At 34.4% G+C, this 26,928-nt stretch overlaps 1 protein-coding gene across 4 annotated transcripts in view; it reads left to right on the top strand.

Moving 5' to 3' along the window:
- The window catches only part of LOC149422161 (uncharacterized), a 168,005-nt gene that overhangs the window by 106,621 nt on the left and 34,456 nt on the right, over positions 1–26,928 (top strand). The window contains exon 2 of one of the 4 annotated variants that reach the window (XM_089633122.1): positions 19,418–19,606. The exons of the other annotated variants lie outside the window; for them this stretch is intronic. Coding sequence (XP_089489248.1) covers positions 19,592–19,606 — 15 coding nt within the window. The 5' untranslated portion in view covers positions 19,418–19,591. The remainder of the gene's footprint in view (positions 1–19,417; positions 19,607–26,928) is intronic. 4 annotated transcript variants of the gene reach the window in all.

Here is a 26,928-nt window from a genome sequence, read left to right as displayed (position 1 = left end):
GTAGCTAAGTGAGTTATTTTATTCACATTGTTCTATCAGTCTTCGTCTACCTAATATCCGTTTCCTGTTCAATTACCGAGAAAAATATTCCCTCAAGCGCTGGGAAGTAGAAACTAGTTCAGACTAATTGTGCTATTGCATCAGGTGCACTTAAAAACCACAATAACAACAAGAAAAACATTCATCATAATTTTGTGATTTATGAAACAACAATGAACGCAATACAATTTTACTTATCCGATAATAAATTAAAGTCTGTGATATTCAATGGACGAATGAATATATACTGGGTTTTTAAATAACAGCTGCTTTACTATACAAATCTGTAAAAATTGCTAAGAAAAAAAACCTCACAAAGAGACCCGAGTAACGCAGTCGTCTGTACATTAGTTTGTGCTATGCGGCGCCATAGCTTTTAAGTAAAAAAAATGCAAAAAAAACAACATGAATGACAGCTGTAAACAATAGAATATAAAAGATCTTTCATAAAAATGATCTCAGTTTTGTTTACAGCTCAAAACCACAGATAATGTCATTCAAAAGCGACAGATCGGAGACGGAGCAAGATAAGATTCTAAAATACAGAAATTTAAACCATAAAATTGTAAATTGTTTTACAGTTGTGGCTTATTCTGAAAGCGTGTTAGTGGAATGCGAGGTTTTAGAGATTCCATTTGGTTCCAAGAATACCCTGAGAGATTCTTGGGACATGCGAAGGAGCATGTTCTGATGCATTGTAATAGCGGTCTGTGCGCTTTTATGATTATGAATAATAATAATAATAATATTTGGCTAATTTATATAGCGCCGTTTTCGTGAGAAATCACCTCAAGGGCGCTGTACAAATATATTTCTTAAATATTTAATACTAGAACTACTGACTTATCTCTAAGACTTATATCTAGTGACTTAAGACTAAGGCCTATAACTACTATCTTAACGACATATACACGAGTATTTACATATTTGGCAACTTACAACTAAAATTAAAATTAACAATTTAATCTTACTAACGCCAGAAGAAGAAGGAAGTTCTATTATATTAGGGTGGATTTATTGTTAGCTGGATATATTATATCTTAAAATGAATTAAATTAATGAATAAAATCAATCAATCGCCAATCTTAAACGCATTTAGATGATTCATCTGCCAACAATTAAACCGATTAACTTGTTATGTTCCCGCTGATATTGTCCATTGTCCACTGGTAGGCAAGTCAATAGCAAAATTGAATGAACGGAATCGCTAGATAATGTAACAATTACGGTATAAAAAAATGAAAAAAAAGAAATATTTGGATAGAATGACGGATTTATGGAAATGAGTGTCTGAAAAAGTGAGTTTTTAGTTTGGATCTAAATTCTGTTGGGCTGGTTATACATCTCAATTCCATAGGAAGTTTATTCCAAGCCTTGGGGCCGGATACTCCGAATGCACGATCACCAAACTTAGTGTTCGGATTTCGCTTAGGCTCTTTCAACCTTCCAATTGCAGATGATGTCGCTGATCTAAGAGTTGACTGCCTTAGACCAGTATTTTCCGGAATGCATAGCTCAGTAATATACGGTGGCGCCATTTCGTTGATAGCTTTAAACACCATCCAGCATAGCTTGTACTGGATCCTTTCAGGACACTTCAGCCAGTGAAGATTTCGGAGGTGTTCCGAAATGTGCGAAAACTTGGGTACCCCGGTGATAAGCCTTGCTGCGGCGTTGAACACTGATTGTAGTTTATCAGTTTCGCATTTAGGAAGATTTGCATAAATGCCGTTGCAATAGTCAAGACGTGATACTATATATGAGTTCACAAGTAATTTAGTTGCCTCTGTTGAAAGGTTTCTACGAACTGACTTAAGTTGTCTAAGGTAGAAGAACCACGTGCTAACGGTCTTATTTACCTGACTTTTTAAAGAAAGGTCTGAATCCAGATAAACTCCCAGAAGTTTGACGGTTGTTTTAGCAGTTACGTCGTTGCCGGAAATAGCGATTGGTGAGTTTTCTATTAAATGTTGGCGTCTATGTGTGGCTGCCCAGAGAAACTCCGTTTTTGAAGGATTTAGCTTAAGTTTATTTGAGGACATCCAGAGATTGATTGCTTCTAGACACTCAGCTGTGCGAATTTTTAGGCCGTCGATCTCATTTGGTGAGCAGTAAAAGTATATTTGCTGATCGTCAGCATAACAGTGAGATAAAAGGCCAAATGACTCGATAATTTTTGCGACGTCATTTGTAAAAAGAATGAAGAGAAGTGGACCCAAAACGGATCCCTGGGGTACCCCTGAAGAGAGTTTTGAGAAGTTGGACTGTTTATTTCCAACCTTTACTGCTTGCGAGCGATTGGATAGATAGGATTCTAGCCAATATTTGATGTTAGAATGTAAGCCAAACGTTACTTCTAGTCTCTTAATGAGAAAGTCGTGGTCAATGGTATCAAATGCAGCGCTCATATCCAAAAGTGAAATAAGTGCTAACTTACCTGACTCTATGGCAAGGGTTATATCTGACAGGACACGAAGTAATCCGGTTTCTGTTGAGTGGAACCTCCTATATGCAGATTGATGATTTGTGATTAATTTATTAAGATTTAAGTGGGAGATTATTTGAGAAGCCACAATTTTTTCTAGTAGTTTAGCTACGAAAGGCAGATTTGATACAGGTCGATAATTACCCAGGTTGTCGGCATCAAGCTGTGGTTTTTTAATAATTGGGGTAACTACAGCAGACTTAAGTGGCTCCGGGAAGTCACCTGTGCTTAGGGACTTATTAAACACGTGAACCAGGAAAGGGGATAACACGTTGCAACATTTCTTGAGAAGCCACGTTGGGATAGGGTCAAGAGTACATTGTTTGTTTGGCGAACTAAGGATCAACTTTCCTACTTCTTCCAGCGTTGTAGGTTCAAAAGATGACAGTATCCTTGTGGAATTGGCTGTAAATCTTGGCGGAGGGGCAGAAGATGTGGAGGCGCGAATGGTTTCTATTTTTTCACAGAAAAACTTAGAAAAGGCCTGCGGTGTAATTTCTGTAGCAGTTGGAACAGTATTACCAGCGATGATAGTTTTGACCGAGTTCCAGAGACGTCGTGGATTTTTCCGCTCAGAGTCAATTTTATTGATCCAATAATCGGATCTTTTGGCACTTATTTTGCTTCTGTACTCATTTTGAGCATTTATCCACTGATCTCGTGTAGTAACATCTGGGTTTCTTCTATATGACCTCTCTAGTTTCCTCATTCGCCTTTTCTGGCTTCGGCACTCTTCGTCGAACCAGCCGTCAGACTTTCGAACTTTCCGCGTTTTCGAGGTGGTTGGAGCATATTTTATTAATAAGTTTGAAAGAGTGGTGTTATACTCCTCGATTAGATCTGTCGTCGTCTTAATTTCCCAGTTGCTTTCTATGCATAGAGAAGAATTTTTGAGATCTTCAAGGAAATTTTCGAAATTAAATTTACGCCATTCCCTCGATTCTATTGTTTTATAGGACACTTTTGGCGGGTTGAAATGAATTTCGGTGCGGACAAGTCGATGATCTGATAAGCCTATATCACAGACTTTAGCGGTCAGTGGTGGGCTACTACACATGGATACAAAAATGTCTATAATTCCACCAGCATCATGAGTTGGTTCGTTGACCCATTGCCGGAGTCCAAAACTATCCAGTAGGTCAATGAATTTGATAGCGTTGGGTGATGTCTCGCGCTCGAGGTGAATATTTATATCACCCGTGATGATGAGAGTTTCGGAAAGACCCACTGCCCATTCCAAAAAACGCAAAAACTCCTTAAAAAATTCTACACAGATCGTTTTCGAACCGGGTCGGTACAGCGTTAATAGTATAAATGACGATCCCGCAGAAGAAACACGGCAGCCAATGTACTCAAATGTACTGAATGTGCCATTTTCGACCCTGGTAAGCCGCAGTCCTTGTCGGGCTATTATCACGACACCCCCATGATTTACGTGTGATATACTATTAGAGTGTTCCGTAGCTCTGGGTCGAGCCTGCTCCAGAACGACATACCCAAGAGCTTGAAGTCTTTTGATTGAATAAGATTCACTGTTTTCATGCCAGCTTTCTGTGATGGTGAGTATGTGGAGTTTTTGATCTTTAAAAACATCATCCACCTCCTCTAACTTGTTGTTCAGAGAACGTGCATTCCAGGAACCCACCGCAAGCCGTCAGCTTCTAAAATTCGCATGTCGTTCTGATCGAATTTTATTCAAGTTCAGATTGTCACATTTATCAGAATCGCGTAGGGCTTCAGAAGCTAGGACGCTCCGTTTGTCAGTTGGTATGACCACTTGAATACCCTGTTCTAATAGAGAGTTAATATTATTAGAGTTATTGTTAGTTTTAAAGTCTTGTTCCTTCTTGCATAGATATTTTTTCCTGTTTTGTCCTCCACGACAACCCCGGTACCTAGCTTTCACATTTGGGTCACGCACAAGGTTGTACAAGGTTACTTTTGCGGCAACCAGAGGGTCCAACAATACACGTTTATTTTTAAAACTTAATAGTGTTGCCCTATTATACACAATAGTAGTGTTTATATTATGCATTGCATAACAAAGTAAACATCGTAAATCACTGCACTACAAACTGAACACTTGGGATTAGCTGCTAGGTCGAGCCACGTGCGGTATGCACATGTGTCCAGTTGACCATCGGATGGAAGCGCAACTGTGTTTTAAGAAACGAGAGTTTTAAAATAATATGAGTTATTTTATTAAAAGTTCAATTAAGCTAGAAACTGCGATATTAAAATTATTTTGATTGTATACACTTAACATAAAAATGATTACGGTTATTTTTAGATATTTACACAATTTAACAAACAAGGACTTCCCAATATTTTCAAAATATATCTAGGAGCGCTAGAAAAAAGCAGCCGGCAAGCTTCGGGAGCGCCAGAGAACCAGAATGTGGCTGTGGAATGAGTCTTGAAGCAAAGCCGGATGTTTGTGGTCCTTTGATGAGGCTGGGAGCTATAAACATTACATTGTTACGTTTACGAGGGAAAAGCTGCTTTTGTCAACATCATCGTTAAACAAATTGCATTTACTTTTTCCTCTTTACCTAAACTATTCACCTTTCTTCGCCATTTTCCCTTAGTGGTAGGCAGATACGATGGAACGCCACAAACCTCTCCCCCATTCTTCTTAACCTCTACTTTTATCTCTCATCATGGCACCCACTATTTTACATACACTTACCATACATGATATGTATACCTTCGTTATTCCCACGCCTTCCTGTGTCAATTCGCCATACTTGTCCAAACCTCCAAACCATCACTTCTAAATGTTCCTTTCCCAATAATATTAATTACGGCCTTGCATTTTTCTCGGAATTCCTCATTCATTATTTGGTTGTGATTTTACTTTTTACCTCGGGGATCTCATTTCGACTGCACCTTCGTCCTTCCTCTGGCACAATAATTCATAATCAACAATTAAGAAGATCGCATGTAACGTTATCGGTGTTATGGTAAACTAATCTTCACCTCACATCCAACATACAAGGATCTAAGGATTCTGGGTCTCGAAAAATCAAGTGCTTTTAAAGCTTTTTTTGCTTTTCTAGACGTACTATTGGTATTCTAGTATGACATTCTATCAACCGTAGTAGATAAGCAGAAGTCTGTAAGCGTAATGTCTAATGTAAATCTAATCGAAGTAAGGGGAAAATGCGTGAGAATAACAACATAGCGTGTATTTCCGTTGCACAACTAACAATCCGCAGTTCTGGGAAGTGATTCGCATTATTAGTTACATATTCGCTTGTACGAGTGTAATGGCCACATTGTTTTGACTTCAAACCATTAATCGGTTGTGGTTCCTAAGAATTAGAGCAGTTTCGATTTCATTACAGTTCTCATCTTAATTTCGCATAATACTTGTAAAACTTACGCATGTCGAGGGTATCGAACCCAACTGGCATGTGTCGCAATAAGTCTCAGGAATTCATTTAGGAAACTAAAAACAACCAAATTAAATTTATTGATATTGTTAACTTACAAAAAAGGTATTTTTATCATCCAACATCTTCATCGCTGAATATAACATCCAAATTAATAAATCAGAACACCTTGCCAGAAAATTTGTAGCAATCATTTGTTGGATTTAAGATTTCCTGGCAAACAGAATCTCACCCAAACAATAACAAAAATGCGTAGGCGACTTAACGACACATTAAATAATATGCTCTACATGAATTTACCCATTGTCATGTCGTTTTGTGACAGCAACAATGACACCTACGCATAGAAAAAGTATTCAAAATAATTGAATAAATGCTCAATCGTTACGACCAGATGTACAATGTAATATAAGAGGTTAGATTTTATATTTAGTTCAAGACAAAGTTAAGTCTTACTGTAACAATGAGATACATCATGTTGTGATGCTTTGCTTTCAGACACCATCTTTCATATAAATGTCCATGATGCACATCATCAAAACCCAATGATATTTAAATCATCTCTTGTGTTTTTGGGAATACTACAAGATTGGTTGAAAGTCCTGTAGTGTTTTTTAAGTGTTCAAATTATCTATCGTATTTTGAGAATACCTCAATGGTGCAAGAAAGTTTAGGTTTTGATTATTTTTCTGTGTTTCTTATAACAGCTGTGAAGCGATGCATATTAAAAATCGTACCTAGACTGTAACGCAATGGAGACTGCCTTTTTTATCGCATGCTATTAATTCCTCATCATCTGTGCATCCATTATATATTTTTATTTCTCATTTAAATGCTTCAATACGAGCGTCATTTTCTTGCAACTGAAGATTATCATCACGCCTAAAGCGTTTTTTCAAGATCCTTTCTTTGCATCTCTGCAATGGACGTTAAAAAAGCTAATGGTGAATTGATCAGAAGAGGTTTCAGCTCTGCTATAAGGATGTTACCGCGATCAAAAAGGCTAGAAGTTATTTAGGAACAACAATGAATAGCCAAAGTCAATCAGATAACCACAACAAAGCAAACGAGCCTGGTTCATGGTGCTTACATTAGTTTTTTGTTGGTCTAGACATGGAGTTTGTTGTCGATGTTGGTAATTTAGAAAAATTGGATCTATTTCAAAAAAACTAACGCTATATCGGCATTAGTGAAGCGATCCGTAAAGTCTCATGTTACATCTCAGTGCTTTGCGCTATATCTGTATTTGAATTGATATTCGATGATGCAGTTTAGATGTTTAGATGTTTTGTTTGTTTGATCTTACCGTCTGTAAGATCAAAGTGTAGAATTAATGTAATAATAATAATATTTGGATGATTTGTACCGCGCCGTTTTTGTGCATAATCACCTCAAGGGCGCTGTAAAAACATATAGTACATTTCTAAATATCCAAGGAGAACCTGTCAATACTTTAACCAAATATATGTTATCCTCTAACCACCTTAAAATGTTTCCGTTTTTGATTGACAGTGCTTCACATATAAAACTGAATACATTCCTCGTTTTTATAAACAGCTGTATTGATTTTCAAAGTGTCGATTGCTTTTCCAACCATTTTTGCTAATACATAAAAATGCTTGGCTGACTACGGATCAGAATACATTTATGCACTTTGCAGTTCAGTGAAATTCAATTAATTTAAAGAAAATGAAATCCTTCGAAAATGACGCTCCTTAATGTTACCGGAATTCCTTCGCAAATAGTTTGCTTGTCCAGTATAATCAAATCTGGCATTATGATGAAGAGTAGGATATTTGTTGTTTGTTTATATTCTGAAAATAAATGATTCTCCATTTTCAGTTTCGAGTCACTTCTATAAAGACATTATGAATATATGAGATACAAAGCAAACGAAACGTCTCCGATGTCCGTCGACAGACGTATCGCATTACGCCCGTTAGGTTCGTAACAGCGGAGCGGTTACTGTAACATTCGGACTTCGGTCTAATGTTGTGTTATAATATAAATTTAATGAAGCATGCAATCCAACATGGCGAGGGCGAATTGAGATACATTCAAATTAATATAATGGGTTCTTCTATGTAATTGTTTCTGCCAACTGCCATTGTCTCACTTCGATAAATATAATTAGTGTGGTTTTAATAGGTTTTTAATAAGTTGTAGAATTTGAAACACTAACTGGGAGTAAAAAATTTCAGTTGTTCATATTTTGGTTTTGTTTTAAGTTGTCATCTTATTTTGCTGGAGGTTGACGAGATAGCAGCCATGGTGGTTCAGTTATTGGTGTATTTCGCGCCTTTAGCCATCAGCAACTGCTTGTTTGTATGTACGAGTAAATTAGGGATAGAAAAACATTTTAACTGAACCTAATTGCTTATTTCAACATAATGCGAGAGTACAATGAGGTATTATAGTGCCACCACCGCGAGGTTGACCACGGTGGAAACAGGAGCGTACCTACTCCGCTATACCATTATACCATACCTATTTCAATGTTTTTTAGTTCAAAATTGTAGTCCTGATGTTGCCGCGGACCTTCGGCAGTTCGGAAGCTCAACTATAATTGCCTCAAAGGGAAGATGATAAAATAATTAGTAGTTCCCCAGCCCCGAAGAAATCGATAAATTTTAATATTTTATCTAAAATAGAAAATCATCTGTTAATTCACGACATTAATTCTGGATAGAAGGTGATGCAGGTATTATCCAATAAATGGTAAACTCTGCAGGCCGTATGGCCCGTGGACAGTAGTTTGGCCAGCCCTGGCGTACACTTATCTAAGGAACGAGCTGGTATTTCAATGATTATCTCTTTCCGAGAATTGTTTTTTCTCAACTTGTATGGCGTCTGTCCATAAACATGAAAATAGTTTCTTCAATATTGACACTACCTTTTGAGCACGCGTAGTCGCCTACCTATAGGATATTTACAAATATACCTACCTGCCTAATGTTTGATTGGAGTTAGTCACACAACTTTGTTAGGCATGACTAGGTGGCTGCAATAAACAGGTGCATCGTAACAACAGGTTAGAAAAAAATTACCAATGATTATGTATGTACTTATGACATGATCTACGCGCTTATCGCACACGTGATCCATCGGCAACAATCCGAGATAGGAGATCCATGAAATATCAAAATTTAAATATGTTTACTTGTTGCCTTCAAGAATCTCTTGTCAACGGCAGGGCTAAATTATTGAACTACAAGATGTATTTTATCGAGTGTTTATGGTCTATATATTGTGACGACTATTGATTTTTTTTTATAAATTAAAACAAGGATAAATACAAAACCACCCTAAGAAATTGCTAAACAAAAGTGTTGATTTTTTGTCCGAGCGAATCATTAAAAATGTAACAGTTTTCACCGTTAAATATTTTTTACGTTGCGTCTTTACTATAAACAACCTATTATATAAGTCATCAATGTCATCATGTACTTACATAATGTGCTGTTAAAAACTGCCAAGTAAATGGCACCTGTTGTTCATGACTGGTTGTTAATCATAACAAACAATTATGTAATAGGTTTTGCAATTGGCATTTGTTATTTAGTAACTAATTAACTAAAACATTAAATCAAAACTATAATGTAACCAATAACTGCAATTAATAATTTATAACCTGTACGTAACAAACTGTTACTACTAAAATATACGATTCTTTTTAGTGAATAGTGTATTTTTTAAAACAAACAATACGCTATAACTTGTGAAATATTCCATAATGATTCCATCACTAAAGATACGAAGTTTAAAATAAAATATTTGAGTGCTCGTTAGTTGTTATTCTTTTCTTATTATATTTTTTCCCTTTTTCTAATCTCTCCAGAGAATAAAAATTCAAATAGTTTCACATAACGCGTGCAGGCTGTTGCATTTATCCATAAATAAAAACAAAAAACTTAAACAATTTCTCACATTTCTCACTCAGCTTTGCGAACACAGAGACAATTCCTTGGTTTATCTTGAAATTCACAGGAGTTTTTAAGGTTTTTTTATCGTTGTTGACGTGTGGTCTGTTGCGTGATGGAAATACCCAATACCCGAGTCTCGATTGTGAGATCCGATTGAAAAGAAAACAGAGCCTTTGAAATTCTCCGACAGGTCCTAAAAAGGAGCGTTATTTATGCATTTATAAAACAAGTCGCGTAATGCAATCGTTTGATCGTTAAGTACTTTGGTTTATTTTTCTCGCAACACTTGATTGAGTTTTTTTGCCCGTTTGCAAAAAAAGTTACATAAACTCAACCTTATTTTGGCTTTATTTAAAATGCAGTTCATCGTCAAGTTGTTTTAATTCTTTTAGGCTCCATTCTTTGCTTTGTCGCGTGTCAACTATTCTAGTGGGTTTTAGGTCCGACTTGAGAAATTTGGTTCATCTTGGGCACCACTTTGTTTACACCTAAATTTGTCCATCCTCCAACTGATGTTTGCTGTCCGTTGTTTGCTTGTCGTGTTCAGCTACGTCTTGCTTTCTCTCTGTTGTTTTCTTATTCATTCTTTTATTATCCGATCTTTTGTGTATTTTTCCAGCTGCATCTTTTTACCTATATATTATTAGTAATTAATTATGTGAATCAAAAAACTTCCGTCCTTTTACTTTCTAGCTGATGAAAGCCCTAAACAAGTGTCGCCAAAGGTTACTAAACCTTCCACTGCAATTATTGTCATGGAGATTTTTCAATCATAACTCGGTAGATTTTTGGACATCTCTTGTAGCATGCGGTTGTTTTGCATCCATAAAATGGATAGGTTGCAAAGCATCGATAAACTTTTCTTTTCAATTGTTTTTAATCAACGTGTGGAAAGTCGGTCTATATTACTCTGATTAATGTAAATCCAAATTTAGTCAGATTAAAATCGTAGGTAATGAAACCGAATAATGGGTATAAATCAATTAATATTTATTGATTGACGTGCGTAAGCGGCTTGCGGCTTTTCATCCCACTATATCTGACACACAACTTGTTTTCCTGCGATTAACATACTTTTGTTTTTATGTTTACAATGCCCATGTGATTAAACCGTTGAAAGAGAGAGTTTAGAACTCGACTCATGGTATGTAAACACGTGTTGTTTGAATATTTGTAGTAACCCTTTAGATGCCGAGCTTTTTTGGCTGCTATGTAACCAGAAATGCCATCGTTTATATATCTATTTATATATATAATATCGGTAGCAGGCACTTGATTAATACAACCCGATTTCAATTTTACCGTCATAAGCAGGAATTTCCGTAAGTAACATAGGTGAAAGGTCTCGTATATTAGAATGTTACTTTTTCAAATTCCTACCTGCCTTTTTACTTATGACGGCAGAGTAGTGAAGAAGTGCAGATCCTTTGAGAAGTTGCAGATATCAATTTTATGGCCCCATAGTGATTTATTTTTAGCGTATTAAGCCGTGTCACGTTACCTCCACAGTGTCAGGGTTAGTGTCACAGTGTCCAAATGTGACAAATAAAGTACGCAACACTGTTTTTGTAAATTCCCATGGAAAAAAGGTTCAATCAATTTGAAGTTTCCTGCTATAACGATGAAACCGGTCCGGTCAGGTCATAAATAAAAAAGTGGAAGTATAAGGTTAACCATATTATGCAATTGGATTTCGAATGGACATTTTTCCTTCCTTTTATTTTTTGTTCAAACAACGATCAAAATATGTTCAACAACGGCAGTTCCCCAACGATTAATCGTTGATTGGCGTCCAGAGGGTCAAACATTTAAACAGAAGGTAGAAGAAAGTTTCATTTATCATGGCATTAAACTGCTTAAATACTAAACTACCATACTTACGATTACGATACCTTGTAGATTGTAGTTATGTTGTGTAAATCGGCCCATTTACGGCATAATTGGGTCCGATTAAACGTTCAAATGAGCAGTGGCGGTTCTTCCCTTAGGTCAATTGGTGTTTGACCCCCCAAAATTATAAGACAATAATAATAATCAATTATTTGCATCAAAACAACTGGCCTTATTCTTAATTTATTTAAAATGTAACACAAAACAGTGTCGGCGGCGAGTGACAGTAGTGACATCTGTTGTCTCTAATAGAATCTTTCATTCACAAGTCAACACGATTCGCTGGGTCAATTTAAAGAATGTCCACTTTGGCATCTTCTGTCCCTATGCGCGCCATAGAATAAACGAGATGGCACTATATTTTTCGTCGAAGTAAAAATTAGTTACCGAAGAAAGCTTAGGGACGCTTAGGTCATGACCGTGGGGGAGACAATATGATGAATATTTTACGTTTTACAGAGATGTTGACATAAACAAATTTCGGTTTTTCATTTTACACGCTTGTAATGTGTAGAACAACGGTTGTTTTTCAATTGGATAGTTCTGGAAAGGTTTGGAATAATTATTTATGTTGAATGAAACAAAACAAAAAACGTAAAAGATCATTGAAAAATAGAATCAAACTCTTATTTTATTTACTTTAATGTTGTGCACAACTACATTAAAACTTAATATCTTAAAAATAATTTGCCGTAACTACATGGATTGTGTATTTATTTCCAATTTACTGTATTAAGTATTTAGAGTCGCGGACTCTATTAAACTATAAGACTATAACAAATTGATTTTGATAATAATATATAGCAATTTTTCACAATATCAAATAAAGATTAGTCACACATTTTATTTTTCAAATGACCTACCACGACTAGATCCCTAGAGCCGCTTCTGCAAATGAGTAATGTTGAAAAAATCGCGATAGAAAGTCGATTTGCTCTTAATGCCATAATCGTGTTAATGGGATCGTTAACTGTCGCAAAATATACCGGTTATTAAAAAAAAAAGTTTTGCATCATATTGTATGAATAATTTGGCTACTATCTGTTAATCTAGTGCGCATATTTTATAAGTTTCTTGTGTAATAATCGACATTTTGGAACACACAATTTTTTTTGCAACTTTGAGAAAGTGTGGACAAAGCTTGATTTTAGAATACATTATTAATTATTATTAAGTCAGAAATTAAAAGGGATAGTAATTTATATTAAAATAATGCATTAGTTTTTTAAGTGGCGTTTCCCTTACTCAACACAATCATCGTTCATGTAGAATGATTCCAATTAAAACATATTAAACAGATTAGAGATAAAACAGATTGAAGGCAAAAATACGTGTTTGTCCCCTGTGTTTCGGTAGTTATGTCAAATAATAATCGGAAAAAAATATAGCGCTGTTTTCGCGAAAGATACACCTTAAAGGGAGTTTTAATTGTAATAATCTTGTATAATTCTGAATTTATTTGACTTATGAATAAAGCCGCATTGATTTTTTTTTCATGTTTGCCCCACAGGCTTCATGAATGCAATTATTTATCATGTTTTTGTTTACACAGCATATAAATAAATGGCTTATCGCCCTCCGCACGCAGGTCCATTTATCAATCATTATTCATCGATATCTTTTGACTGCGGACGATAATATATTTTACCATATTCGTATGAGACATTGAATATGTGTCATCAATATTTATGATGATATTCCTAGAACCTTCTCCGGCATTATTTTTGTCGATGTCCTGCATACATACAATTTGTTAAACGGATAATTTTCCAGACAGATTCTCTCATCGATTCATCCCCAAAATAAACAATATCTCCAAACAAAATAAACTTTAGTATGGCAAAGAAAACAAAATTAATTATTTCTTCCAATAATAAATGAGCTGACACTTTTTAAAATTATTTACTTAGTCACGTCTTGTAAACTCAATCGAATTCGAAACATCTGAAGAGTCATGCATTTTAACCGCCGAGTTCTTTTTTCATTTCATCAAATCAATTATTAGAACCAATAACGATAAATGAGACAAATTGACCTCTAGTCAATCTCAAGGCAAGACCAATGAAGAGATTTGACCTTTGAAGGTCCGTCCTTTGGACTCCTTACATAAGATATCATTAATTCTGAATTTTATTATTCCTTTATAAAAACACGAATTACCTTTACTAAACATAACACTAGATAGATAACAGAATAAATAAAAACAAACAATAACATTGGTATTGTTAAAAGAGAGAAATCGATTTTTGCCCTGAAGATAAATTAACAGGCCTTATTAATAAAACATTTAAAAATGTTTTATCGTGTTTTAAAGGTATGTGTTTAAAAATATTCGGATATTCATGAACACGTGTTCCGACATCATGATAATATATTCGCCATTTACTAAAGTTTATCAGAAAACCTGTTAATTTATTCGGCTTGCAATCCCGTTTATAACTGGAATTACCAATAATTTGAAGAGATTCTTAATAAATTACGAATAGTAATTCTGCTCCATAATGTTAAGTGAGTTTGGTTTAGATTTCGTTTGGGTTATTTTATTATTATTGTTAGGTCAGGTTATTTTTTTAATATTAGAAACCTTATAGTGATTTTCCCACAAAAATGGCGCTATATAAATAGTCCAATCATTTTCCTAGAACAATAACCTACCACCGCGAAAGGTAAATTACACAAAGAAACGCATTATTGCCAATGTTGATTTTGTGATAAATATTCCATTATGTGTACATAACATAGTCGCATTTGTTTAGTAAGACTGCTTTGAGTTTGATGGATTTATTTATGTGTTTGATGTTTTGATATTTGTTCAGTCCAACGCTATGGTGATCTTCCTGTGTTTCTCGTGTCTTTCACTTATTCAGTTATTATTCACTTTTCTTACCTGCCGAAAGCTTCTCCAGTTTCGAGGCAGACAGTTGATTGCCTATTTTAGAAGTCTAGCTCTTCCGGAAAGGGTAATGAGGTGATTTGTCATAAAAGCGGCGCTATATAAACTATCCAATTATGTGTCATGTCAAAAATAGAATAACAAAATACTTTTAACGATATGTGCCCTGACGATGTGTGGCGTTTCATGTTGGGTTACTTGTTCCGGATTGGGGAAATATGTATGACATATACCTACTGAGTAATTTTCATGAAAAATTATTTTGCACAACTGGTTTACTCATAATTGAGGGTATGTTTACTCCCGTTTTCTCGCAAAGAGTATTTAAGCAGGCTGCATACAGACCCCCACAGTGTGCGGGAAAGCAAACATTCTGGCGAAGTATGCTTCCCGCACGGTGTACGGGATTCGACAGGAAAGAGTTAATTACTAATATTTTTAGTTAGCTTGGGTCAAAATAATTAAGTCTACTAAAGGTTTAATTGCGGCCCTGATCACGTTCAACGGTTCAATACATACATCATTAACAAAATAAACTCAACGCGTATGAAACTGATTAGTGTCGATGTTTTCCTCTGTAAAAAACACAGTCAGAGTGTGACATTAACCTTAATTCGGCGCGAACAACAGCAGTCAATACGCTTTGTCCATTAGTGGAACCATTCACTCAATTCAGATCAAACGGTTAGTTTTATCGGCTAACCAATCGATTGATCCAGTCACACGTACGCAGTGATATACAATTAACTAGAAGAGCCATCAATTCCATAGAATTGGACCAACTGATCTAGATTTTAATAATTCCAAATTAAAAGTAGTGATTTAATGATTATTATACACATTTATCGAATTCAAAGATTGTGTTCGAATCTTTGAAGTAATCGTAGAACGCTCGTTAACACCAATCAAAACTGAACTTCGTTAAAATTTATCGTACAGAAATTAAATTTTGTTGTTTTGGTTGCGTGAAAACTCTAATCAATATTGTGTGCATTTTTGAGACATTTTTGTCTAACAATATTACAGATATATATTTTAACACTTGGCCGAATTTTATCCATTTAAATAATAATTTTGCTACTGTAAGCCATAGCGAATGTAAACGTGTGAATACGCTCAGCCGTGTACACCGAATGTGTAGCTAGCTAATTTCGAGACAAATTTCAGCTGAAAACTGAGTCATCAATGATTTTTGAAAACTACAGATTAGGTAAGTTGTGAAAACGAACGAAAGTTTTTGATTTTTATCTTCATACCTCGCGCCATTGCTCACCGTTCGAGAGTTTTTACTAGGTATCTACTTCCGAAACAAGCTCGGGGGAAATGTATAGTGACTCCTTGGAAACAAGAAACAAGTAAACCAACAGATTTTATGATTCGCAGGAAGCTAATGATGACACGTAATTTAGGACTAATCTAGCAGACTGTTCGTTATGGAATCAGCAAAGGCCTATCTTGTGTATTATGAATCAATGCATATATCAAAACACACATCTGTTGTCTGTTTGTAAATGTTAAATATCTCATACAAGTGCGTTGTCTGATTCAAAAGTCTCTCATCGATTCCGACAGTTGCTTTCTAGAACACTTTCGAATATCATCAATTATTCAAAGAATTCTCATCTGTTGACGGCTGTCTGCGAATGGTCAATGGTCAATGTTTGATCGAGGAGTTAGCAACCATAGAACCAGGAAATTTAAAAAAAAGGTAAGATAGACTAGGTCTAAAATGCATCAAATAGAGATGGATGCATTTATACCCCCTTTAGACCCCTGTTCATGCTGGAAGTGAAAAACAGGTTACAATAATGTGATAGGTATGTAAATGGAAAGGTACTAACTTACGTGGCATATTATTTAGAAAATTTAGAGTATCGAGGGACCAAGAAGAAATAGTTATTTGACCAATTAATGGTACATTTGTGAACATTCATTCTCTCTTACGAGCGAATATATATTTTTTTAACCTTTTTCTTTTATTGCATTCTGCAATACAAACATTGGATAATTTCACATATAACTGGCATTGAATTTCTTTTTTCTTTCTTTCTTTGAAGAAACTAGTTTTTTTTTTTTTTTGCTATTATTTGTTTAATATTGCCGATATCGTTGAAATGACTGTAGTTTTGTTAGTGTTATATTATCATTTATATGAGTTTGCACAATAAGGTATTGTTTATCATTATGTCGATTAAAATGATATCAGAAACGATAGAAACTAAATTGATATCAATTATTATTATATTGAGAACACGACATGGGGTATTTTAAATTGGATGTTGCACGAGTTAGTATAGTAGAACGATTAAAAAAACATAGTAACTAACCTTTTACGTACCTGGAGGTACAAATCACCCTAAAGGGGTCACTTGGGTCCCCCATATATCGTAGAGCGATCGTTTGCCTTTCCAGCAAAAACTTAGATTATTTACTTTATTTTTAAACCCCAACTTCGCCCATACATAAAAGAGGTAGTACAAAATCAAGCGTAGCTAAATACATACATAGTATATTATTGTAACCCTTTCCAGTAAAAACAACTTTTACATACACATTCACGGCTTGTTTGTGACGAGGAATTTTTTAAGTAGTGGAGAGATTGGATTAGAATTGAATATATATTATTTAACGTCTTAAAAAAATGTTACAGGATAATTTTTTTTTAAATTTAACAGATATATCACCGATTATCTTTTCTAGAATGACCTAATTATACAGTATATGATGCAAAAACCAATTTATATTTCGCACAAAACTCTCGTTTAGGGCATGGATACAACCCCCTCCGGTGCGGGAGGGTAAAAAAAAACGAATATAAAAATGTTAAAAAAAAGTTATTTAACCTTGTTTTTATCTTATCATATTTTACCACCGCTTTTTCTTAACTTATTATGATAACACGAATAATAAAATAAGTAGTTCAATTTTCTGAATCTTAGACAAAACGCAGATGGCTCTCCTCTGTCTATTTGCGTTAACTGCATCTTCTATCGAGTAAACTTACTCTGATAGTTCCGATGTACATCGCCAGATGGCGGGTAGTTTCATCTCAACGGCCACAAGATTAATTTATTAATGCATGTGAAAACGCAAGCCGATTTTATTATCATTGAAGCTAAAGAAACCATAAATATTGTAAAGAGACTGTAAACTGACCCCGATGCCAATTTATTACATTGGAAATTGCAAACTAACGATAAAAGATGTAAAATAAAATGCAGCTGGCCATTCACCATTACATTCGGCATTAAAATTTTAGCGACGAATTAAAATCAAGTCATTAATTAACCAATTAAATTAGTCGAAGCATAAGGAAGTTTTTTTTCATTCGTTTCAATGATATCATTACATCAATGACAATTAAATTAAAATTAATCTATATGTGAATGAAAAATGTGAAATTTGAAAAGTTATATCTATCTTTATGTATACATATCTATCTATTAAGGTGACATAAGACTCTACTATAAGTTACATAATATACTAATATATAACTTATATATACTATATATAGGTATAACTCATATAAGAGTCTATTATTAGTAGTTATTTATATATATGATTCCTACGGATGTAAGTTATTTATATTCAAGATTAATAAAAACGGGACCATAATTTTAAAATATTTTATGTAAAACGCTTTGAAAATTTCATAAAACGTTATTCAACTATAAAATTAGCGGTAAGCACCAGATTTTATTTTTCTAGACGATGAATTAGTAATTTCTCGAGAGATCTCTCCAGAATCATTTGAGATTTTAGTAATACGTCCATCAGAATTGATTGAAATAAACCCCACAGAAAGATCGATTTTCAAGGTCTGCTAGGGCAAATTCAACCGCAGGTCTTTCCACTATAAAAGGGCCGCGCGTCGGATATTTTTGTGCACGGCGTCTTCACTTACGACGTTAAGATTCTGTCTTTATTTTAAGGTATTGTCTCGTTTTAATATAAAAAAGATTGTCTGCGGAGGGCAGGCGGGCCCCGAGGATTTGAGTTTTTATACAAATCTACAGTTTTATTCAGAGATTTATGAAATTTTGCACTTGACCTTCAAATCAAGAGGATGTGTCATTTATAAAAAAAAACTGTGCGTAAAATCTGGGCATCGCCAGGAACCTGAGCCAGTATTATGTGAAGAAGATCTTTCCGGTGTGGCTTTGTTTTTTAAAGAAGTGTACAGTTTTAGTCCAAGATTGATGAAATTTTGCACACTTGACTTTCAAAAACTGAGGAAGGTCAGGTCACTGATAAACCACCCCACCTCCTGTTCCCACAGCAGAAATTAGATGCTTCGTTATAAAATTTTGAACATTTGAAATTAAAAATAAAAGAAAAAATATTAATGTCTACATCTGATTTATAAAAACTCCATATCAAGTCCGGTCAACGCCGGCAACTTCAGCTAGTTGTAAATATTTATAAACAGCGACAGTTTTACAAATTTTGTTTATTTATGTCACACCAAGAAGCGTTTTATGTTTTCTAAGAAAAAAAGTGTTATTTGTCCACATAGCTTATATTAAAATGCACATCGATGGAATACACTGCCTTTTAATGGAAACATTAAAAAAATAATTACTAGGCAATTTTCAAATGAACGTCGTATTTTTTATATAATATTGCAAACTGGATTGGACTGGAGGTCAGTATTCTTAAGTTTTTCCATTGGAACGACGCGACGTGTTTACAAATTGAAAGTGTATGTTTTAATATTCCAAATACTCATAAATGTATATTTTGTTATTAAATTTAATATTTAACTAATGTTTTTATTATTTCTTTGTTCCAGGTGTGTACATAAGCATCCCAGATTCCCGAAAAAATCTACAACTTCAAAGCTTTGAAACGAACCACAATCATTGAAATATCTCATTCATCCTAATAAAACGAATAAAGGCTGGGATAAATCGGAACCCACTGAAAAATGGACACCAGTATATAAATTGGAGCTAGTTACTTCGTCATGTATCTTATACAGGTAATAAAACACGTTAATTTGTAATACATTTTGTTGTAAGGGCGGTAACCTTTCACCCCGTTTTTTCACCCTTTCTTGTATAAGTATGTTAGTAAGTAGGTAACTACCCAAGTATTGAGCGCGTTCTTAATTTAAATCCAATAACGGTGATTATATTTCCAGTGTTATTGAATAATGGAAACATGTCAGCGTGAGTAGGTACAGAATAGTTTTTTTATAGATTGAACATAACATGACGGCCGGCATAGTCCAGTGGTAACGCATTGGACTGCCATTCCGAAGGTCGCGGGTTCGAACCCGGCGTGCGCAAATAAATTTTATTTGATTAATTTGTGTTATTTCACAATTAATTAATTAAAATAATATATAGTATATTTGCGGCACGTTCCAGAGTGGAAGATACTACCAGTATCGCCCTGGTGTAAGACCACCATTCAGAATTGAAACGTTGCTCCAAATGGCTTTAGCCGTGTTTAGTGACTAGATCTGAATAGCCAGGTACTTCCCCACCTTCCTCTTTCCCTTCCCCACTTACCTTCAGCCTCACAACATCCCCCAATTGGGGATGCCATAGTCTCACTGGCTCCAGACGGGAGCAGTTGGGACTCTTGTGAGGTATTACACTATAAAAAAAAAAAAAAAAAAAAGAAATTCTACATACATTATTCCTCAAAGCAATGGGCATACTAGAGATATTCACTTCGAAAATATCGATTAAAATTTACTCGACTAACCTAGTTAGTTAATATGAACAAAATATTTTCTTTAGCGGGGTAGAAATTTGGGTAGAAAAAATGAACTAAAAATAATATTTTTTCAGACTGTCAGTTCAGTAGTAACGCGTTTTAGAACATTTGAACGATTTTTGTTAAAAAAAACTACTTGTTATGTACCATTAAATGCTTTTATACGCCACTAGCTGCCGTGTACCTGGCGTTACTCGGGGACTTTTTGTTTGTCTGACCAGGCTAAAGTTTTGAGGTTTTGAGGCTTTTTTAAGATATTCAATTCTGTAGTACATTATATTGATGTATCTCATAAGTTTTAATATTTTTTACGACTTGGTTACAAAACAGCGATTTTTCTCTACTTTTTACAAAAAAAATATAAATAAACCTTCTCCCAATGATGGTGAAAACCATATCAAAATCAGTTGTGTTGTAATAATTAAGCACACAAACAGACAGACGTGGATAGCTGCTTTGTTTTCAAGAAGGTGAAATTATAAATAATTATGTAGGTACAATAATAATATATTATTGCATATTTATTTAATTGACAGAAGCAAAATTTTTGATATTATGTTTTTGTATAAAATTGCAAGGTATCAGTTGGATAGCCCTTATATATTAATATCGATTCACTTCCATGTTCCTACCATTTGATAAAGGTTCCGTAGTACCTATGTATTATTGTGACAATTATACTACGGTTTCAGACTACAATCCTGTTATAAATAGATTGCATACCATTGGTTACTCTTATGATTTATTAGCTGACGTTTTTAATATGTCTCTGTGAAATTACAAAGCTGCACTGATTAAACATTTTAGCAGTGCATATTTTAACAGGTTTTTATTTGTTTCTTTTTCATTAAATTTGTACTACCTACGTGTAGGTATATTGTTTTTGTCTTTTTTTCTTTCATAATCTTTCTAACACTTTGTCTTTCTTTTTTATAATGTACTATGACTGTCTATGTCTTGTGCCGTTAATTATAAATAAATAGATACAGTATAAGCTAAAATAAATAAAAAAAACTTACCAGTATAAGCTGATTCCAAAATGGTTTAGAAAATCAATAGTTAGCATTTTGGTTTTTATTTGTTATTATAGAAAATTTATAGAAAAATTATTTATAGAAAAAAAAAAAAAAAAAAAAAAAAAATGGTTTTTGTTAAAACGTACCTAATTTGCTTTACTTTGACTATCTATATTTGGTAATAAAAAGACTTCTGTAACTAGGTGCATATGATTATGCACATTAATGAGGTTAGCGCCTTGCAAAATATCGCATTAGGTATTTACATTATCAAGGTATGATTTGCATTATTTGCACCATTGCATTTTTGAATTATTTGCATCATTGCATTAATTACATTATTAGCATCATTGCAACACACAGTGCGGTGAGTATAGGGTTGCCATCTCTAAAATTTGGCAACCAGGACAAGAGGCGTGAAAACCCCGGATTTTAGAGCCCATAACCCGGACATGTCAACAGGTTTTTTTAAACACAATCAGTGTAATAAAAACAGTTTAAAATGTCATAAATCACCTTTTTATTTATTTTCAGACCTTAAAATTGAATTTTGTCATCTTTTATCATCGTTTTAAATGTACCTAAAAAAACCGAATCTTATTACAGTTTGCTACACATTGTTTTCATAATCAGTTAGAATTTTTTCATTCTTAAAATAAAACAATGTTATGAAAATAACATACGATTATTACACTAAGTAAGAACCTGTCAAATCTGTGATTTATCTTGTCTATTGTTTATGCTCTGGCAACAAGGAACTCTAACAGGAAGTGACAAAAAAATTCAAGATGGCATCACTTCCCGGCCGGAGAGAGAGGAGTGAGGGTGTCCGGTCGGGGGTCAATTATAATTTCTGGGGCTCTGAGGATCTGATCGAAAGATATTTCATGGATTTGTGATTAATACCGAAATGTTCAGTTTGTGCTTCAAGTTTAGAAGTCTAATAATATTTCCCGCGAGTGGAATTCGCCCCGGGTGGCGTGGATAATGAAAACGTATTTCGCCATGTGTGGCCATGGAGGTAATCAGAGTTTATCCAAGTGATCGGTGGTTATTTCTGCCGATAGACTGTTTTCGCCGTGTGCATTTTGATTCGGAGCATTATTAAGCAAAATCATAAAAATACTGAGACCATTTTAGTATTCAGTCTTACAATTTTTGAGGTAACTCTTTTAACTAAGTAATAATTATCTTCTTTAAATTTGTATCAGCAGCCATTTACACAACAAAATACCTCTAAACATAATATGAACTAAATTCAGTCTTCTTAAATCTTAAGCAACAAAACTGGCCATTTTTAAAGTTTAGACTTACTGAAATGTAAGTAACATTATTAATTTTTTTAAACATATAATATCCAAAACTATTCTCATTTATATCACCTTAAATTTTAATCAACAGCCATATTACCTTAACACGGGCATTAGCCTAGTATGGTTGTAAAAAAACATAACAATTGTAATTTCAAGAAATCTATGAAATAATAAAGAATTAAAATTAAAATTCTACATTTCTTTTACTTAATAAAAACAATCATTACGTTAACTACAAAAATGAATAGAAATTATAGCACTTGTAAGTACATTATTTGATTATCTAGCTATTAAAGATTTTTCCTCAGCCTCTTGCCTTTTTACTTTTCAGTTTTTTTTTGTATTTATCACTCTTTCCGATAGCTTTTAGAATATCTTCCCTTTTTAAAAGGATTTTGTAAAAATCAATGCAGCTGTATTCTTGGAAATTGAATTAAATTTTAATTACTGGCGAGATGGTTTCTACGTTTAGTAAATTTCTTTCTTTTGTCCATTGTTTTGAAATCAATGAGAATATTCTCTCCACGTTGGAAAACCCTTGGCAAACCCGGACTACAAATGAAACCCCGCCCGGACGCTCCCCGGACGCCTTCTAAACTAGGACAAATCCGGGGAAACCCGGACGGATGGCAACCCTAGGTGAGTATAACTGGCACGGGGGATGCATTGACCCCAAGTATTAGCCATCCTATGGTTTTTACTTAAAGGCTGTAGGTTACGTCATGTTATAAAAAGGCTAATGTACACCTTTGGGCCACGTGAGGGGATTTTTCTCAAAAACAGCGAACCTAATACAAATTGTTATTATGATTTGTATTGAGTTATACTCGTACCATTGTATTTAGCCGGTATAAATTATTATAGTATTTAAAACGAATAAATTATGAAATAAACAAATTCATTAAATAAAATTTTACTTGTTCTCGCCGGGATTTGAACACGCGACCTGCGAATTGCTAGTCGAGAGCCTCACCCCTCGACCACGGAGACCGTCCTGACAACGTTGTAGAATAAATATTTATTTTGTACTAATATAGTACATAATTATCTAGTTTGTTGTTTATATAACAAACATATGTGGCTACAGTAAAAATATTCGGAAAAACTGTTAAAAATTAAAGACGACGTATATTTCTAAAATATTTATATTTTTACAACCATTAAAATCATCATCCATTTGTGAGATTTATAAAAACTTGTCTGATATTCTTTTTTTTGATACGTTGTGTTGCTTTTTTTCATTTAACCATTACATCGCTCTCGTAACAAAGTTATATAACGTGATGGTACACCTCCTTAAACCGCATACACAACAGTTACCTGTCTGCTACAACTACCTTTATGCAAACCTTACTAGTTCTGTACTGAAAATTAAACCACTAACCTGCCAGTAAATACCACTTAAGCCGCATAAAGCCATCTTACGTAACATGCTGGCATTTTCTGCAGATTATTTGCAAATATGTTTTTTAAATTTTATTATATTTTGGTTTCCTGGACACGAGATACTGCATAATACAGTCTCTCTGCATAATATGTATGAAGAACGAGTCAATGATTAATGTAAGTCTAAAGTCATGGTGTTTGAAAGAAAAAGTACGAAAACAGTGTGCGATAGTTGTGAAAGATGAATTGTGAAGTTGTGATGCTGGTGCCTACCCTGATGTATGGCAGTGGGCACGGAACTGGCAGAGGATGAATGAAAGCAGACCGAATTCCGTAGACATGTAGATTCCTGAGGCGTATGTGTGACAAAACCATGAAAAATCATGTGAGAAATGTGGAGATTCGCAAATAATGCAAGGCTGATGTGAGCGTAATGAGTAAGATTAAGAAAGGGACGCTCAGATGGTCGGGGCATGTAGAACGAATGAACGAAGAAAGGAGTGTAAGGATAATAAATGACGCAATATGAATGGCAGTATAAGTCGGGGACGCCCGAGGAAGACGTGACACAATAAAGTTAATCAAATATTTGAGTCGGGCCATGTCAAGAGTCAGAATAATAGAAGAGTATGTATGAAATGGTGTACGAATGTGAATGAGGCAAGGAGTGTGTGCGTAGACTGAGTTGTTGGGCGGTCATATGTGTTTACCCCCGCTGGGAAACGGCGTGATGGTTAGTTAGTTATAATATTTTGGATAATAAAGGTACAAAAGGTACCGGTTTGCAAACCGTTTATTTGTAATATTAAACCGGTTTTAATTCGTTTTATATCTAATTCAACCAGTTGGCTGATTGTGGACCTGTATCTAGTTTTACGGACTTATAACATTATAATAATATTAATGAACTGGGTTTCAAGTCGTATCATTAAATCAGTTCCGATGTTATTCAAAACTGTACTGTAAAATAATGAACGTAACTACCGAACTAATAACATAATAATATTATGTAGGTATAATATCATATCTCAGTTTGAGAAAAACGGTATTCTTTGTAGAAAATTTTAGTTTGATTTGGCGTTGTACATGTAACGGACCGTTACCGATAATTTACTGTGCGTAACTGACAGAATAATAAATATCAAATAACCACCTATCACGCCGTTACTCCACAGATAATACATAGAATATTTTCGTCATGTTCTACCGTGGAATATACTCTCCGTATAAGACCACCATTTAGAATTAATGGTGTTTTTTCCCATCTCCTTCTTCTCCCCACCCCACTTCCATCAGCCTCAAAACATACATAGCATTGGGAATGGCATAGTCTCACTTCAGACGGTTGGAAGCAGTTGATGGTAGCAGTTGGGAGTTCTTGTGATGTATTCACATAAAAAATAAATATACTGGGATTATTGCTTTAAAGATTGAGAACTCCTGCTAAAGACAATGCCAGTCACAAATAGCTAGCCAATGGGCAACTCTACGTATATCTTATTAATGGTTCTTAAATATAAGCGTAAGAACGCAGGGACTGCTTTATGTCATCGTAAATTGTTCAAATGATCTGAAATTTGAAGGTTTTATCGTACCTTTGAAAGCTGATGCCTTAATGCCCTTTATCGTAAATCGTCCTAATGCCAGAAATACTTATGTCGTTATAGGTCAATAGTCCCAAAGTAAGCCTAGGGTACTTAGAACCAGTTAGTTTTAAGAAGTAAGTGCTCACCCAACGAATTTCATCATGAGGAATTATCATGTCATTAAAGGTTAAGAAACCCAAACAAAACTTTGGGTACTTAGTGATAGTGACTAGGTACTTAGTTTTTAAAATTAAGTGCTTATCGAAATTATTCAAAAAGAGGTAGTCAATTTAATGTGCTTTAAGTAATAAATTGATTTACACAAAAACTCCAATTTAATCATAAAACTTTTAGCACAGACCTGTTAAAATTATCAGGATCGTCTGAATTCTTGTCAAATTAGTTCCAATTTTGAGAAAGACTAGAATTCCTCAAAGAATCAGTTGCAAATTCAAACTCATTGAACCAGATTTGATGGGGACGTACATTACATAACAACCAACATTAGTATGTTTAAAGATTGATAAAAGAATTGACGAGATAAAATCGTAACCCAATTAATTTGGCATTTGTATTTTGAATAGCTTTTTAATTGGACCAAAGGACGGTAAGTAACGTTTTTAGGGTATTAATATAATGTTGCACATGAGACATCTTCCTAAATATATTGTTATGAATAATAATAAGTAAAAATTGTGTTATATTATAATTTAACGTAATGGTCCTGAATACCCAATTTATCTTTTATCTTTTTCGAGTTGCACTCCAATTTATTGCACTCGCCTTTATACCATTTTCTACTGATGGACTACTGAAATTAAATAGAGAATTATAAGGTACTTTTTTGAATTCAAGAATCTATCTATTTAGCTAGACCATGCACCTAAAAAGCCTTCGACATAGCATTAGTGTGATTCTGCACGTTTAAGCTAAACTTTTGAAATGATTTGTATGCAAATTGGTATAAAGAGAACAATTTTAAGTATACTTTTGTTTCGTGAATGCAATCATAATGGCGTATGATTTCACTTTTTGTATTTGATGAGTGAGAGAATGGGACGTAACATTAACAAATTAATGTAGGTAAAGCAATTATTCATACATCTTCCCCCTCACCCCACAGATTCAATTTGCTATCGACTAGCTCCGTACAGGGCCTTTTAGGTTCATGATCTTGACCACATATAAAAATGTAGTTGCAAAACCCAAAAAACGCATTTTGGGGGTTTCTTGGCCGCCTGTTCTCCATTTCTTAAAAAAATTTTACAGGTATCG

This window comes from Hesperophylax consimilis, chromosome 7 (genome assembly GCF_061612785.1).
Source record: "Hesperophylax consimilis isolate HC1 chromosome 7, BYU_Hcon_1.0, whole genome shotgun sequence".
Taxonomy (NCBI): domain Eukaryota; kingdom Metazoa; phylum Arthropoda; class Insecta; order Trichoptera; family Limnephilidae; genus Hesperophylax; species Hesperophylax consimilis.
The sequence above is the reverse complement of the archived record's forward strand: the minus strand, read 5'-3'. Positions and strand labels throughout refer to the sequence as shown.